This window comes from Salvelinus namaycush, unplaced genomic scaffold, assembly GCF_016432855.1.
Source record: "Salvelinus namaycush isolate Seneca unplaced genomic scaffold, SaNama_1.0 Scaffold25, whole genome shotgun sequence".
Lineage (NCBI taxonomy): Eukaryota > Metazoa > Chordata > Actinopteri > Salmoniformes > Salmonidae > Salvelinus > Salvelinus namaycush.
This window is the reverse complement of record NW_024059341.1, coordinates 52,925-68,317: the sequence shown is the minus strand read 5'-3', so window position 1 is coordinate 68,317 and position 15,393 is coordinate 52,925. Positions and strand designations below refer to the sequence as shown.

The 15,393-nt window shown below is 39.7% G+C and overlaps 1 protein-coding gene across 1 annotated transcript; it reads right to left on the bottom strand.

Moving 5' to 3' along the window:
- Positions 1-6,723: 6,723 nt before the first annotated feature.
- On the bottom strand, positions 6,724-13,580 carry LOC120039058 (interleukin-12 subunit beta-like). Its single transcript, XM_038984585.1, has 6 exons — positions 13,565-13,580; positions 11,690-12,010; positions 11,466-11,568; positions 9,909-10,156; positions 7,190-7,359; positions 6,724-6,906 (listed from the first exon to the last, which is right to left on the bottom strand). The coding sequence occupies exons 1-6, from the start codon at positions 13,578-13,580 to the stop codon at positions 6,724-6,726; spliced, it is 1,041 nt and encodes a 346-aa protein (XP_038840513.1).
- Between the last annotated feature and the right edge of the window lie 1,813 nt (positions 13,581-15,393).

Sequence of the window (15,393 nt, the reverse complement as noted above, 5' to 3'; positions counted from 1 at the left end):
TATTTGGCTTTTTCTTGTATGTTGCAAGTGTTGATATGCAATCTGGTCTCCCGCCGAAGTTGGCTCCCCCGCCTGTTCGGGCGGTGCTCGGCGGTCGTCGTCACCGGCCTACTAGCCGCCACCGATCCCTTTTCCCTTTTCTGTTAGTTTTGTCTTATTAGTTGCACCTGTTCCGATGTGTGTTTTCTTGATTTGCTTCCCTATGTAAGCGTGTGGAACCCGCCCTTTCTTGTGCGGGATTATTGTTGTGTTGACGTTTGTGTCGTAGGTGTTGTTGTGCTCCGGACCGTGTTGACCCTGTGTTTGGGTTGGTCAGTGTTTTGCGCCCTGTGTTTTGGGCATTACCATTTTCGGTGCCGGAATAAAGTGCATTTTCCCCCTGGAACTCTCTGCTCTCTGCACCTGATTCCTACCAACACACCTAGTCAGTCGTGACATCTGGTAGAAGAGAACATATCTTGACTGGTGAGCTTCATCATCAGCGCTGGATTCTGGATAAGGGGCAGGGCTTGATCATAGAGATAGATAGAGGTCTCTGGTGCCCAAAAGCCTGTTTTAACAAGTAGTCAACTGGGTGGGATTTCCTATGGGTTAAGGAAGGATCACATAATTCCATCCAGGTCATCAGGAGGGATCAGCCAATTAATTATAGTCATGAAAAAACATATAACATCAGGTGGCAGTAAATGGCCAACTTTGGCTTTATACCTGTTCAGATTTCATTTGGTTGTCATGGCAGGGGTCAGAGACAGTCAGTAGAGAGAGGGAGAGCACTGCCCATGTGGAGGCACAGAGAGAGGACAAACAGGTCATCAGGTGAGAATTTGGAATTTGAGTTATAAGGCAGTCTGGTAAAGCATGTTGCAAAGAAATTTACATCGCCCACAGATTGGAACTATCAGTTCAACTCCTCATCTTTGCTGTCTGTAGACGAAGCGTTAAAACACATGTTGTTGCCTGCATTCTGATTTCATATGGTTGTCATGGAGGTTGAAGACAATGACACAAAGCAGATTGAACCATGTCTGTTTTATCCACTAGGACAGGTATTCCCAAATTGGTGTACGTGCAATGCTGCCGGTGGTACGCCAAATAAAAATTTGATTGATACATTTTTTTTCTTCTATAAAATATATATATATTTTTTCACATTTTCAAAGAGTCCATTTATATTTTCCAACGGGGCTATACGTTTGGATGAGGTTTTTTTCTCGCCTTAGTAGCCTCGTTTCATTGCCAAAAATAAAATTCAACCATCTAGTATTCAGAGAAATAACAACATAATGTCAAATACAGGTAGCCTAGTCAAATAATTAACATCCAATCACGTTAACCGTTACTCTCTCGCTGGAATTCCACTAACGGTCCAAATGTAGCCTAATGTAGCTGCAGCTCATTCCTTTTGCTCGAAAATTGATAAAATAAAGTAAGGCCCTCCATAGAGACAAATACCAGCTCTACTGGTAGTACTGCTACTACCAGCAGTACTACACCTGCACCTGTCGATGACACAAGTTGTTCTGCTTCAATGAGCACATCCAATGCTAGCATCAGTAATTCTACATTTGTTGTTAGCCAGCTAGCATGGACACAGATAATTGTGAATCTGATGCAGCCGAAGAGCTACTGCCCCCTTACCCGGGAAAGCACCGCACAACAGACAACAACGTTAGGCCATCGAAGAGGTGCAAATATGATGAGAACTACGTTGATTTGGATTCACTTATATTGGGAGTAGTGCCTTTCCTCAGCCACAGTGTGTTATATGTGCAAAAGTACTATCTCACAACTTGACAAAATCTTCACTCTTGCGCAGACATTTAGAAACAAAACATAACAATTTGAAAAATAAGCCACAGGAGTCTGGTGCGAGAATTAAGATGACTTTCGAGTAGTAAGACATGTATAAAAGCAACAGATACTATTAAAAAGAAGGGGATATAAGTGTCTTATATGGTGAGCTACCGAGTGGTTGGACAAGCAAGCCCCATACTATTGTGGATGACTTAATTATTCCTGCTGCTGTGGATATGGCTGGGACAATACTAGAGGAAAAGGCCCAAAAAACTACACAGACAATGCCTTCATCAAACAACACTGTTTCACGACGCATCAGTGACATGGCAGGAGATGTTTTGAAACAATTACTGCTTCGCATACAAGCCAGTAAATTCTATGCATTACAGCTGGATGAGTCAACAAACGTGGCAGGCCTGGCACAGCTCCTGGTATATGTACTTTACGTTTATGGGGGGTCAATTAAGCAAGACCTCCTCTTCTGCAAACCACTGGAAACCAGGAAAACAGGAGAGGATATTTTTGATGTACTGGACAGCTTTGTGACATCAAATGGACTTTGGTGGTCAAGATGTGTTGGTATCTCTACTGATGGCGCAAAAAGCCAATACAGGGAGACATAGTGGAGTGGTAACTCGTGTGCAATCAGTTGCTCCCGACGCCACTTGGGTACACTGCAGCATCCACCAAGAGGTTCTTGCTGCCAAAGAATTGACAAATGCCTGACAGCTTGAAATACATTTTGGACACTACAGTGAAAATGGTTAGCTTTGTTAAAGCAAGGCCCCTGAACTCGTGTATTTTCTGAACGATGCAATGATATGGGCAGCGACCATGTCACGCTTTTACAACATACAGAAGTGCGCTCGTTATCAAGGGGCAAAGTATTGACACAGGTTTTTTTTAATTGAGAGACGAGCTTAAACTTTTCTTTACTGACCATCATTTTCACTTGTCTGACCGCTTGCATGATGACGAGTTTCTCACAAGACTGGCCTATCTGGGTGATGTTTTTTCTTGCCTGAATGAAGGATTACAGGGACTCTCCGCAACTATATTCAATGTGCGGGACAAAATTGAGGCTATGATTAAGAAGTTGAAGCTCTTCTCTGTCTGTATTAACAAGGACAAAACACTGGTCTTTCCACCATTGTCTGATTTTTATGTGCAAATGAACTCAAGCTTACAGACAATTTCAAATGTGATATAGCGAAGCAGCTGAGTGAGTTGGGTGCGCAATTACGCAGGTACTTTCCAAAAACGGATGACACAAACAACTGGATTCGTTATCCCTTTCTTGCCCTGCCTCCAGTCCACTTACTGATATCTGAACAAGGAAGCCTCATTGAAATTGCAACAAGCTGTTCTGGGAAAATTTTATCAGAAGCCAGTGCCAGGTTTCTGGATTGGGCTGTGCTCAGAATATCCTGCCTTGGCAAATTTAGCTGTTAAGACACTGATGCCCTTCGCAACCACATACCTATGTGAGAGTGGATTCTCGCACCTCACTGGCATGAAAACTAAATACAGCCACAGACTGTGTGTGGAAAATGATTTAAGACTGAGACTCTCTCCAATACAACCCAACATTGCAGAGTTATGTGCATCCTTTGAAGCCAACCCTTCTCATTAACCTGTAGTGAGTTATTCACAAATTTCTTGGAACAAATAAAGGTTTTATGTAAGATGGCTAAATAAAGACCAAAATTATTGATTATTATTATATTATTATTTGTGCCCTGGTCCTATAAGAGCTCTTTGTCACTTCCCACAAGCTGGGTTGTGAAGACAACTCACTGTCACGCTCGTCTGAAGAAGAGGACCAAAGCGCAGCATGGTACGTGTTCATGATAATTTATTCAAACTGAACACTGAAACAAAATAACAAAGTGAGAACAAAACGAAACAGATATGGTGACAGTGGACACCCTTGATTAACTCCTCTTGACAATTAAAAACTCTGAGAAGTAGCCATTATTTACTATTTTACATCTGGGGTTGATATACATTAATTTTACCCATTTAATAAGAGAATTACCGAAAATTTAAAAATCCAGGCATTTATAAATAAAATCCAGTCTTTATCAAATGCCTTCTCAAAATCCGCTATAAATACCAGGTCTGGCTTCTTAGATGTTTCATGATGTTCTATTATTTCTAGTAGTTGTCGTATATTATCTCCAATGTATCGTCCATGTAAAAAACCTGACTGATCAGGATGAACAATACCTGGTAAAACCCTTATAATTCTAAGTGCTATGCATTTTGCTAGTATTTTTGCATCACAACATTGAAGTGTAAGGGGCCTCCAGTTTTTCAGATGGACTGGGTCTTTATATTTGCCATCTGGGTCTTGTATTAATAATAGAGAAATCAGACCTTCCTGCTGAGTACTTGACAGACTATAATTTCTATAGGAGTAGTTAAAACAATCTACAATGGAGCTTTTAGGATATCAAAAAACGCTTGATATACCTCTGCCGGTATGCCATCAAGCCCTGGGGTTTTTCCAGACTGAAAGGATTTAATAGCTTCAAAAAGTTCTTCCTTTGTAATTTGGCCTTCGCGCTGATCTTTCTGTGCATTTGTTCATTTTGTATTTTTTATAGTATTTCGAAATAATTCCTTACCGTAATCTTCATTCAGTGGGAGAGGATGAGACGGAAAAGAGAACATCTGCCTACAATAATTGCCTTCCTCTTTTAAAATATCATTCAGAGAATCATAGATGACTCCGAGTTTCTGCAAATAGTTTTTGTTAGCGTTCCTGTATTGGAGATTCAGGAACATTTTTGTGAATTTTTCTCCATATTCCATCCAGTTTGCTAAATTTTTGTAATAGATGACATTAAATCGTTCTTGAATAAATTCCTCAAGTTCTTTTTGTTTCTCCTCTAACTTATTTTGTATCTCTGTAGTATCGTTTTTATTGCCATCTACCTGTACTACTAGTTCATGGATTTCCCTTGTTAGTATTGTTTCTTTAGCCAGAAACTGTTTTTTTTTATTATTGATGAATATTGAACTGAATGACCTCTGAAGGTCCATTTTAAGGTATACCAAACAATAAGGGGATTTGCTGAACCTATATTATACTGGAAAAATTAAGTTATAAATGATTTTGTTTAGTTAAAAATAAGTTGTCCTCCAGTAAACTTTGATTACATTTCCAATATCCCCGTCTACATGGAAAATCTATAAGTTATGTGATGATGATCCGATCGCATTCTGTCTCCTATTCAAACTGTTTTAACCTTTGATGCAAGAGAGAAAGAGACAATAAGGTAGTCAAGACGACTAGCTTGATTAAGTCTCCTCCATGTATATCTCACTAGGTCGGGGTTTTTTAGTCTCCAAATATCCACTATTTCTAATGTGTCCATAATATTTGTGATTTCCATAAGGGCACGTTGATGATAGTTTGTAGAGTGATTACCTAACGGTCCATTGATGTACTTAACACTGTGTTATAGTCTCCTACCATAATGATTTAATAATTTGTTGCCTGTAAGTTCAATAAATACGTCTAAATGTTTTCAAAGAAGTATGGATCATCCTGATTTGGACCATATAGATTAATGAGTCAGTGCACCTCATGCACAGTCTTTCAAAAGAACTTCCATCCCACCCTGCAACCTCAAAACCCCAAATTGGATAAATAGAGAGGAACGCAACAGCCACCGTGATCTAGAACCCTCAAGTATCACGCCATTGGTCTAAGCCTTCCAACCAGTTTCCTGGACATCCTGTTGTGGTTTGTCAGAGTCAAAGAAAGTGTATTAGCGTAGGTATTTATATTGTATAGTCATACATGACTTCCTTTTTATTGATGCTTGATTTCACGTTATTTTTTTTTATCCTGAAATGCATTAAAGATTGTGAGCACAGAGTAGTGGAAAGAACTGCAACACATCTACCATAAGTGCAGGTCTGTATGTTTATTTTGATTTATAGTATTAAAGTCACAAAAATATCAGTTCAGTTTATGTTAGTGCATGTCATGTCATACTCATACGAGATAAAAAGCAACATTAATAAATAAATAATCATAAATATTACTAAATACATTTCATAACAAGTATAAAGATTGTAAAAGTGAAGTTTTTGTCAGTAAATTATCTTGGCAACAAAGTTACCTTTGTCATAATGGATGTTTTAGAGTGTAAATGAAGTCACCTTTGTCATAATGGATGTTTTAGCGTGTGAATTAAGACACCTTTGTCATAGTGGATGTTTTAGCGAGTAAATTAAGTCACCTTTGTCATAGTGGATGTTTTAGCGTGTAAATTAAGACACCTTTGTCATAGTGGATGTTTTAGCGTGTGAATTAAGACACCTTTGTCATAGTGGATGTTTTAGCGTGTGAATTAAGACACCTTTGTCATAGTGGATGTTTTAGCGTGTGAATGCCTACAAACTAGAGTGAATAAATAGGTTAATATTTGATGGCCATCAGTATGGTAAAGATATACTATTGAGGCACATTCTTCTTCTTCTTCTTCTGCTTCTTCTTCTTCTGCTTCTTCTTCTTCTGCTTTTCCTGCCTCCCCCTCCTGTTTCCCTTGTTGCTGAGTCTGAAAAATCGCATCATATTGTAAAACGTGTTGTTCTGCAATGTCTTCACAGAAATTAAATTCTTGAATTGATAAACAAAGGCGCATTTTCCATTTATGAAATGGAATTTCAATCCACTTACTGAATGTACTGAATGGAAAACCAAATTGATCCTAACCCTGGTAGTGTGGATGGAGCACAATGTCTCCGTAATGAAACAGTAGACTAGAGGAGGATTTTAACCCTCTACTCCGGGAGCTGTTTCACTATGTTGTTGTAGCCCTAAACTAGCACACCTGATTCAGTGGTATTCACGGGCTTGATGATTGGTTGACAAATTGAATCAGGTGTGTTAACTCTTCAATAGTTCAACTACATGGAACAGCTGGGGGTCCCCGAGGAGAGGTTCTCCTGAATACAGTAGACTAGAGAGTGTGGTACTGACCTGTGCTCTGTCCAGTCGCTCCAGGGGGAGTCACAGAGGGCATCCTGGGCCCTGACACACACCGTCACCTTGGCCTTGACTGACCACTGGCTGCTCTCTGTGGTGTGGACCTGAGGAACACAGGGATTTAATTAATTAAGCACCAAATAGAGGAAAATGGCCTGACGCAGGGACTACATGAACTTGTCCAATAAGAAAGGCTCCTTTTCGTTGCAAAACGTTTTGCTAAGGTGTGCTCTAATGAATTGAACCAGGGACCAGAGTGACCACGTCTATTAGTTGAAGAGTATGAGCCTATTAGTACAGGGTCTGGATCTCTTGGTGTAATGGCCCTCATCAAGCTCTGGAGACAAGGGCTAGTAGGATGTACAGTATGTAGATAGTAGTCCTCACCTCTGTGTAGGGAGAATCACACGTGCACCCGTTCTTGCACTTTCTGCCTTCGATCTCTTTGACCTGGAAGGAGAGGGGGAAGTAGGAGATGGGTCTGTTCCAGGAGACAGGATAGCTCCACTCTATAGTACTGCTGTTCACCTCCTTAATGTATACATTGTCTGGCTTCACTGGAGAGAGGGAGAGAGGTGGGATAGATAATATTACCATAACTTCTACTAACACTCTGCACTATCAAACTAACTTTCAGTAGCACTTAAACCAACAAACTCTCAGCATATAATCTTCTGATAGGCCTACATATATGTGCAAGATATTTGTATACTTAACAAAAATATGAACGCAACATATTCCAAGATTTTACTGAGTAACAATTCATATAAGGAAATCAGTTAATTGAAATAAATGTATTAACCCAGGCCCATCCACGTGGTCTGCAGTTGTGAGGTAGGTTTGACGTACTGACAAATTCTCTACTACGACGGTGGAGGCAGCTTATGGTAGAGAAATGAACATTCAATTCTCTGGCAACAGCTCTGGTGGACATTCCGGCAGGCAGCATGCCAATTGCACGCTTCCTCAAAACTTGAGACATCTGTGTATTGTGTGAAAAAACAGCATATTTTAAAGTGGCCTTTATTGTCCCCAGCACAAGGTGCACCTGTGTAAGGTTCATGCTGTTTAATCAGCTTCTTGATATGCCACACCTTTCAGGTGGGTGGATTATTTTGCCAAAGGACAAATGCTCACCAGTAGGGATGTAAACAAATTTGTGAACAGAATTTGAGAGAAATAAGCCTTTTGTGCATCTGGAAAATTTCAGGTATTTCTACACTTCACATGTTGCGTTTATATTTTTATTCAGTGTATATGGAGGTGGTGACGAAGACTTTAGTGGTGCGTCTCTGCACTAGTGCTCTACAAACTCCTGCCATCTTAGACAGCTTTGTTTCTGCATTCTTAATGTTTGTTACGGGATAGACAGGTTTACCAGCTACAAAGAATTTTCTTTTCAGAGACCACTTACATTGTGAAGTTTGTAAATATAATTGTTTTATTAGTTGGTAAATATAGTGAAGTGCACACCTAGACCATTATTGTCACCTTTAAGTAGCCTAAAATCACAACTTGTACACCTGATCCTGCCAGCCTCTTGCAACATGTCTGCCCTTATGACTGCAACAAGGTCCCTATTTAACACTCACCTATCTCTGATAAGTAGAAGTGTTGTGTCTGTGTGTGTGTGTGTGTGTGTGTCCTCACCTATGTCTGATAAGTAGAAGTGTTGTGTGTGTGTGTGTGTGTGTGTGTGTGTGTGTGTGTCCTCACCTATGTCTGATAAGTAGAAGTGTTGTGTGTGTGTGTGTCCTCACCTATGTCTGATAAGTAGAAGTGTTGTGTGTGTGTGTGTGTGTGTGTCCTCACCTATGTCTGATAAGTAGAAGTGTTGTGTGTGTGTGTGTGTCCTCACCTATGTCTGATAAGTAGAAGTGTTGTGTGTGTGTGTGTGTCCTCACCTATGTCTGATAAGTAGAAGTGTTGTGTGTGTCTGTGTGTGTGTGTGTGTGTCCTCACCTATGTCTGATAAGTAGAAGTGTTGTGTGTGTCTGTGTGTGTGTGTGTCCTCACCTATGTCTGATAAGTAGAAGTGTTGTGTGTGTGTGTGTGTGTGTGTCCTCACCTATGTCTGATAAGTAGAAGTGTTGTGTCTGTGTGTGTGTGTGTCCTCACCTATGTCTGATAAGTAGAAGTGTTGTGTGTGTGTGTGTGTCCTCACCTATGTCTGATAAGTAGAAGTGTTGTGTGTGTGTGTGTGTGTCCTCACCTATGTCTGATAAGTAGAAGTGTTGTGTGTGTGTGTGTGTGTCCTCACCTATGTCTGATAAGTAGAAGTGTTGTGTGTGTGTGTGTGTCCTCACCTATGTCTGATAAGTAGAAGTGTTGTGTGTGTGTGTGTGTCCTCACCTATGTCTGATAAGTAGAAGTGTTGTGTGTGTGTGTGTGTCCTCACCTATGTCTGATAAGTAGAAGTGTTGTGTGTGTGTGTGTGTGTGTCCTCACCTATGTCTGATAAGTAGAAGTGTTGTGTGTGTGTGTGTGTGTGTGTGTGTGTGTCCTCACCTATGTCTGATAAGTAGAAGTGTTGTGTCTGTGTGTGTGTGTGTGTGTCCTCACCTATGTCTGATAAGTAGAAGTGTTGTGTGTGTGTGTGTGTCCTCACCTATGTCTGATAAGTAGAAGTGTTGTGTGTGTGTGTGTGTGTGTGTCCTCACCTATGTCTGATAAGTAGAAGTGTTGTGTGTGTGTGTCCTCACCTATGTCTGATAAGTAGAAGTGTTGTGTGTGTGTGTGTGTGTGTGTGTCCTCACCTATGTCTGATAAGTAGAAGTGTTGTGTGTGTGTGTGTGTCCTCACCTATGTCTGATAAGTAGAAGTGTTGTGTGTGTCTGTGTGTGTGTGTGTGTGTCCTCACCTATGTCTGATAAGTAGAAGTGTTGTGTGTGTCTGTGTGTGTGTGTGTCCTCACCTATGTCTGATAAGTAGAAGTGTTGTGTGTGTGTGTGTCCTCACCTATGTCTGATAAGTAGAAGTGTTGTGTCTGTGTGTGTGTGTGTCCTCACCTATGTCTGATAAGTAGAAGTGTTGTGTCTGTGTGTGTGTGTGTCCTCACCTATGTCTGATAAGTAGAAGTGTTGTGTGTGTGTGTGTGTGTCCTCACCTATCTCTGATAAGTAGAAGCGTTGTGAGTATTCCTCCAGCAGGTAGTTAGTCCTCATGTAGATGGTCAGGGTGATCCGGTCAGTCTCCTCAGCATATGGACAATACTGTCTGTCCACACAGGACACCCCCAGTCCACTACTGTTCACAGAACACATGATGTCACTCTGGCCAGACGAAGAGGAGCAAGTCCACTGCTGTCCACTGGCGTCCACAGAACAGCTGATGTTCTCCGTATCAGACAGGCCACTATAGAAAAGACAATAAATGGATGACTAAAAGTAGAGTAACATTGCAGTAGTCCATTCAGTAATATTTAATTTGAAGTCAAGTCAATACTGTAAATTATTATGCACATGTTATAGTCTATACAGCCCTGTAGCACTATACAATAGTCACATGTTATAGTCTATACAGCACTGTAGCACTATACAATAGTCACATGTTATAGTCTATACAGCACTATAGCACTATACAATAGTCACATGTTATAGTCTATACAGCACTGTAGCACTATACAATAGTCACATGTTATAGTCTATACAGCACTGTAGCACTATACAATAGTCACATGTTATAGTCTATACAGCACTATAGCACTTTACAATAGTCACATGTTATAGTCTATACAGCACTATAGCACTATACAATAGTCACATGTTATAGTCTATACAGCACTGTAGCACTATACAATAGTCACATGTTATAGTCTATACAGCACTATAGCACTTTACAATAGTCACATGATATAGTCTATACAGCACTGTAGCACTATACAACAGTCACATGTTATTATAGGCCATACAGCACTATAGCACTATACAATAGTCACCTGTTATAGGCCATACAGCACTATACAATAGTCACATGTTATAGGCCATACAGCACTGTAGCACTATACAACAGTCAGACCCATAGAATGTTTACACTCTTAGAAAAAATGGTTCCAAACGGGTTCTGTGAGGAGGGAAAGGATTCTACCAAGAACCACTTCAATCAGAATAACCCTTTTTGGAAGACAGGAGCTCTTTGTAAGACAAAGGGTTCTACCTAGACCATTTAACATCCTAAGAACCATTTTTGGAAGAAAGGGTTCTTTGATGATTCTTCGGAAGGCAAGAATGATTCTTTGGAAGGCAAGAAGGGTTCTACATAGAACCATATATAATATTCCCCAGCATGCTCTATTGCAGAGAGAGAATTATTCATATTTTTTTGTATTTGACCCCCTTCTCTCAATGTGGATCTTGTTTCATCGCCGCAACTCCCCAACGGGCTCAAGAGACGACAGTCGAGTCACGCGTCCTCCGAAACATGAAGCATCAAACCAACCCATTATAGACGGTTCTAGGCAGAACCCTTCATAGAGGATTCTAGGTAGAACCATAGTATATATTACAGGGGGTTCTTTAAAGAACCCTACATAGAGGGTTTAGATAGAATCCTCTGCAAAGGGTTCTATCCAGAACCAAAAATGGTTCAAATGGAAGAACCCTGCATGGTTCTACTTTCCAATAGTGTAGTAGTAATACATTGAAAAGGTTGGTGTTGATAGTACCGTGCCACTTTGACAAACATAACAGTCCCAACACGTGTAGGGGTGAATTTCCAGGAGCAGTGGAATTCTCCTTGGTAGTTCCGTGTTGAACATTTCATATAGCCTTAGAATAGAAACAACCAAGCAGAAGAGAGACAGAAGATGTAATGTTACAATTGGATAATGAATGGAAAAACAATATTTTACTTGATTTCGGATGACAGACAGACAGACATCCTGTATACCTGTTCTGGTGGATCCTTCTAGAATGCGTTTCTGTTCATCCAGGTGTTTGACCAGCACCGTCGTTTTCTTCAGGAGGGTTCTATCCAGGCTGTGACATGTAAATATCCCCCCTCCAGTTCTCTCTTCCAGGTTGACAAGGAAGCTATTCCCCTTCTTCTTCTCCTCTTCACACATCATCCATATGATCTCCTCATCCTCCTCTCCATCTCTCCGCCACACCCAGTCATTGTTTCTCCTCCAACCCTCCTCCTCTCGGTCGAAGGAACCCAGGCAGGTTAGAGGATGCTGAACCAGCGATCCGTCTACGTTCACCACAACAACTGGTGACAACACACACTTCAATCAACACCAACACATACAGTCAGGTCAAACATTATTGCCACCCTTGATAAAGAGGAGCAACAAATACTGTATAAAATATATCATAAAAATACTGAACTATATTGTATGCTCAAATTCTTTTGAGAATTATATTATTTTATACTAATACAACTGCTCAGAGATCTCATGTAACAAGCATACTTTTTTTTTTCAAATAGATTGGTAAAAATGATTGGCAACCCTGTTGTCAATACCTTTCAATGCTGCAAGGATAACGGCACTGAACCTTTTTCTAAATTGACCACAAAATCAAGATTTTGCAATGGCCTTCTCAGTCTACGGACTTGAACCCCATCGGGAACCTGTGGTTTGAATTGAAGAGGCCAGCCCATAAGCGCAGACAAAGGATATCAAGTATCTGGACAGGTTCTGTATGGAGGAATGGAAAGGTCTAGTATCCTTTCCAATGTGTTTTCCAATCTCAAAACATTTTAGAAAAAAGCTCAGTGCCGTTATCCTATTAAAAACAGGGGTGCAAATCATTTTGATCCCTAGCTTTTTGAGAGAAAAAAATCATATTTGTTGAACAAAATCTCTTTCTCTGACTAATTGTATTGGTATAAAAGAATATAATTATTCCATCTGTTTGAGCGTACAAGATACAGTAGTTCAGTATTTGTATTATGTATTTTATACATTATTTTTTGCTCATCTTTTTCAAGGGTGCCAATATTTTTGGATCTGACTGTAGCTCATCAACACAAACATCTAAAGTACCTCAACTGTATATGGCCTTATGATGAACTGACATAAACATACCTTTATACACCGGACTGGCAAAACCAAAATAGAACTACAGTAAGTGATCTTTATATACAGTGAAAAGTATTAACACCCCTTGACTTTTTCCACATTTTGTTGTGTTACAGTCTGAATTTAAAATGGATTAAACTGAGATTTTGTGTAACTGGCCTACACACAAAACCCTATAATATAAACGTAGAATTTTGTTTTTAGAACATTATACAACTTAATTAAAATTGAAAAGCTGAAATTTCTTGAGTCAATAAGTATTCAATCCCTTTGTTATGGCAAGCCTAAATAAAGAAACGGAATAGAGCTAAGCACAGGCAAAATACTAGCGCAAAACCTGATTCATTCTGCTTTTCAACAGACACTGGGAGACAAATTCACCTTTTAGCAGGAGTTGTTTACCAAGATTATATAGAATGTTCCTGAGTGGCCTAGTTACAGTTTTGAATTAAATCGGCTTGAAAATCTATGGAAAGACTTGAAAATGGCTGTCTAACAGTGATCAACAACCAACTTGACAGAGCTTGAAGATTTCTTTAAAGAATAATGTGCAAATATTGTACAATCCAGGTGTGCAAAACTCATAGAGACTTACCTAGAAAAACTCACATCTGTAATCCTTTCCAAAGGTGATTATAACAAGTATTGACTCAATGTGTGAATACTTATGTATAATATGTGGTATTGTGCGTGGAATCAGTCAAGGGGTATGAATACTTTCTGAAAGTACTGTACTATACCAGACTGGAAACGCATATACTACACTTAATAATGAGTTGACAACATACTGAGAAGTGTACAGGCTGACATTATTGTGACAAACTGTACTGATCTAACAGATGACAGTAATATACATGTACTGGTCAGAGATGATGATTTCCTACCGTTGGGTAGAAGATTCCAGCTGCTCTGAGTGAACTTGGGGCTTTGGCTTTTTGCCTGGTGTAGGATTAGAACGCCCAGTAAAGTAGGCAGGATGCTTAGTAAAGTAAACCTCATCTGGGAGACAGAGTATGAGGCAAGGAGAGAGAGAGAGAATAATGTTTAGTCAAATCAGTTTAAATATAAAAATCTAAGATTCTACCCATGCAAGTGTTCATAACAAATAAAATATGAAGTACAAAATGAATAATTGATCTGCATAATAAATTCATAGGCCAACAAGTTAATTTAAAAGTAAATTGTTCATACCTTTAGACAGCAATCAAACATCTTCTGATGAACACGTCCTCTGAATAACGCTGAAGTCTAAACAGTGGCTTTTTAATATGTGTCAATGTCGATGACATTTAGCATCCAATAGAATTTCCCCGTTGAGAAAAGTACAGACAGACAGAACGAGGAACTCAACCACTTTCTAATCTAACCTAAACAAGGCATGATAATAGAGGACTGTTCAGACATGACCTAACTTTATTTGTCTTACTTCCATGTGCTGCGTACACATCCCAAGACTTTCATGCATTCTTTTAAAGTTTTTTTTATAGTTGCCAACAGTTTTTCTTAATATAATCTGTATCTTGTAGCCTCAACCATCCCCTTTCAAAATCAATCTCTTCACTTTGATTGCAATTATTATCCTTCTTATCCATAACTTTATAAATGTAAACATTGTAGGTAATTGCGCAATAAACGGCAGTGAAATGAAAATGGTTTCATATAAGCCTTTACTAGTTTTATGTTATTATTCAGCAATACTTGGGGAATGGGCTACAGATGATGTGACCGAGTAGGGACTGAGGAAATGAAGTGATGTAACGCAGGTGAGTGAGAAACACGTCTTTCACTTTCACTTCCTTTGAGACTTGTTTGTCTGTGATGATGGACCTTTGCAGGTATGTGAAAGGTAGTGAGGTAATGAGGTAATGTAGCTAATATTGGAATTCCCTGACAGTGTGCAGTACAGTTTTAGACCTATGAATTAGTCAAGTGAATTGCTGTCTTTTCAGTGTAGTGACATAAATGCACAGGTTTTATGGAAAAGACTGGTAAGTTGTCATCTACTGTTAACATAGTATGTAATGATCACTCAATTAAAACGCTACTAAATGAGTTAATAATTAATGTCAGAATTCTATCAATAGAATGTAGAATCTGTAATAGAACACTCAATTCCATGGTGAACCATTGTGATGTCAGTGTCAGGTAGAGGTGAGAAGGACAGCACTTCTGCAGTGGTCAGTCAGTGTCAGGTAGAGCTGAGAAGGACAGCAGTTCTGCAGTGGTCAGTCAGTGTCAGGTACAGCTGAGAAGGACAGCACTTCTGCAGTGGTCAGTCAGTGAGCCAAGATGAAGCTAAAAAAAGGAGCTGTTTTACAGTTTTTTTCAATTGCTAAAAAGCATCTTTCAACTGAAGCCACTTTTTCAAAACTCTTCACACAGTCTGCATTACCAACATGCATCTTGGCCAAACAGTTCATCTCACCTCCAAAACTCACTCAAACCACCAAAACACTTCATACATGTTTCAAAATAAGCTCGTTTGACCATAACACTGGCAACAATTCTCACTCAGAAAGCATACGGTCTCACATAACACACTGACATCAAAACAATAGCAGGGAGCATT

Excerpts from the sequence above, each read along its gene's own strand:
- LOC120039058 (XM_038984585.1), bottom strand. Across the intron at positions 10,157-11,465 it reads ATGTTTGTCAAAGTGGCACG|TGGCCTGTCTGATACGGAGA; the intron begins GTACTATCAACA and ends TCTTTTCTATAG. Across the intron at positions 6,907-7,189 it reads GTGATTCTCCCTACACAGAG|GTCCACACCACAGAGAGCAG; the intron begins GTGAGGACTACT and ends TGTGTTCCTCAG.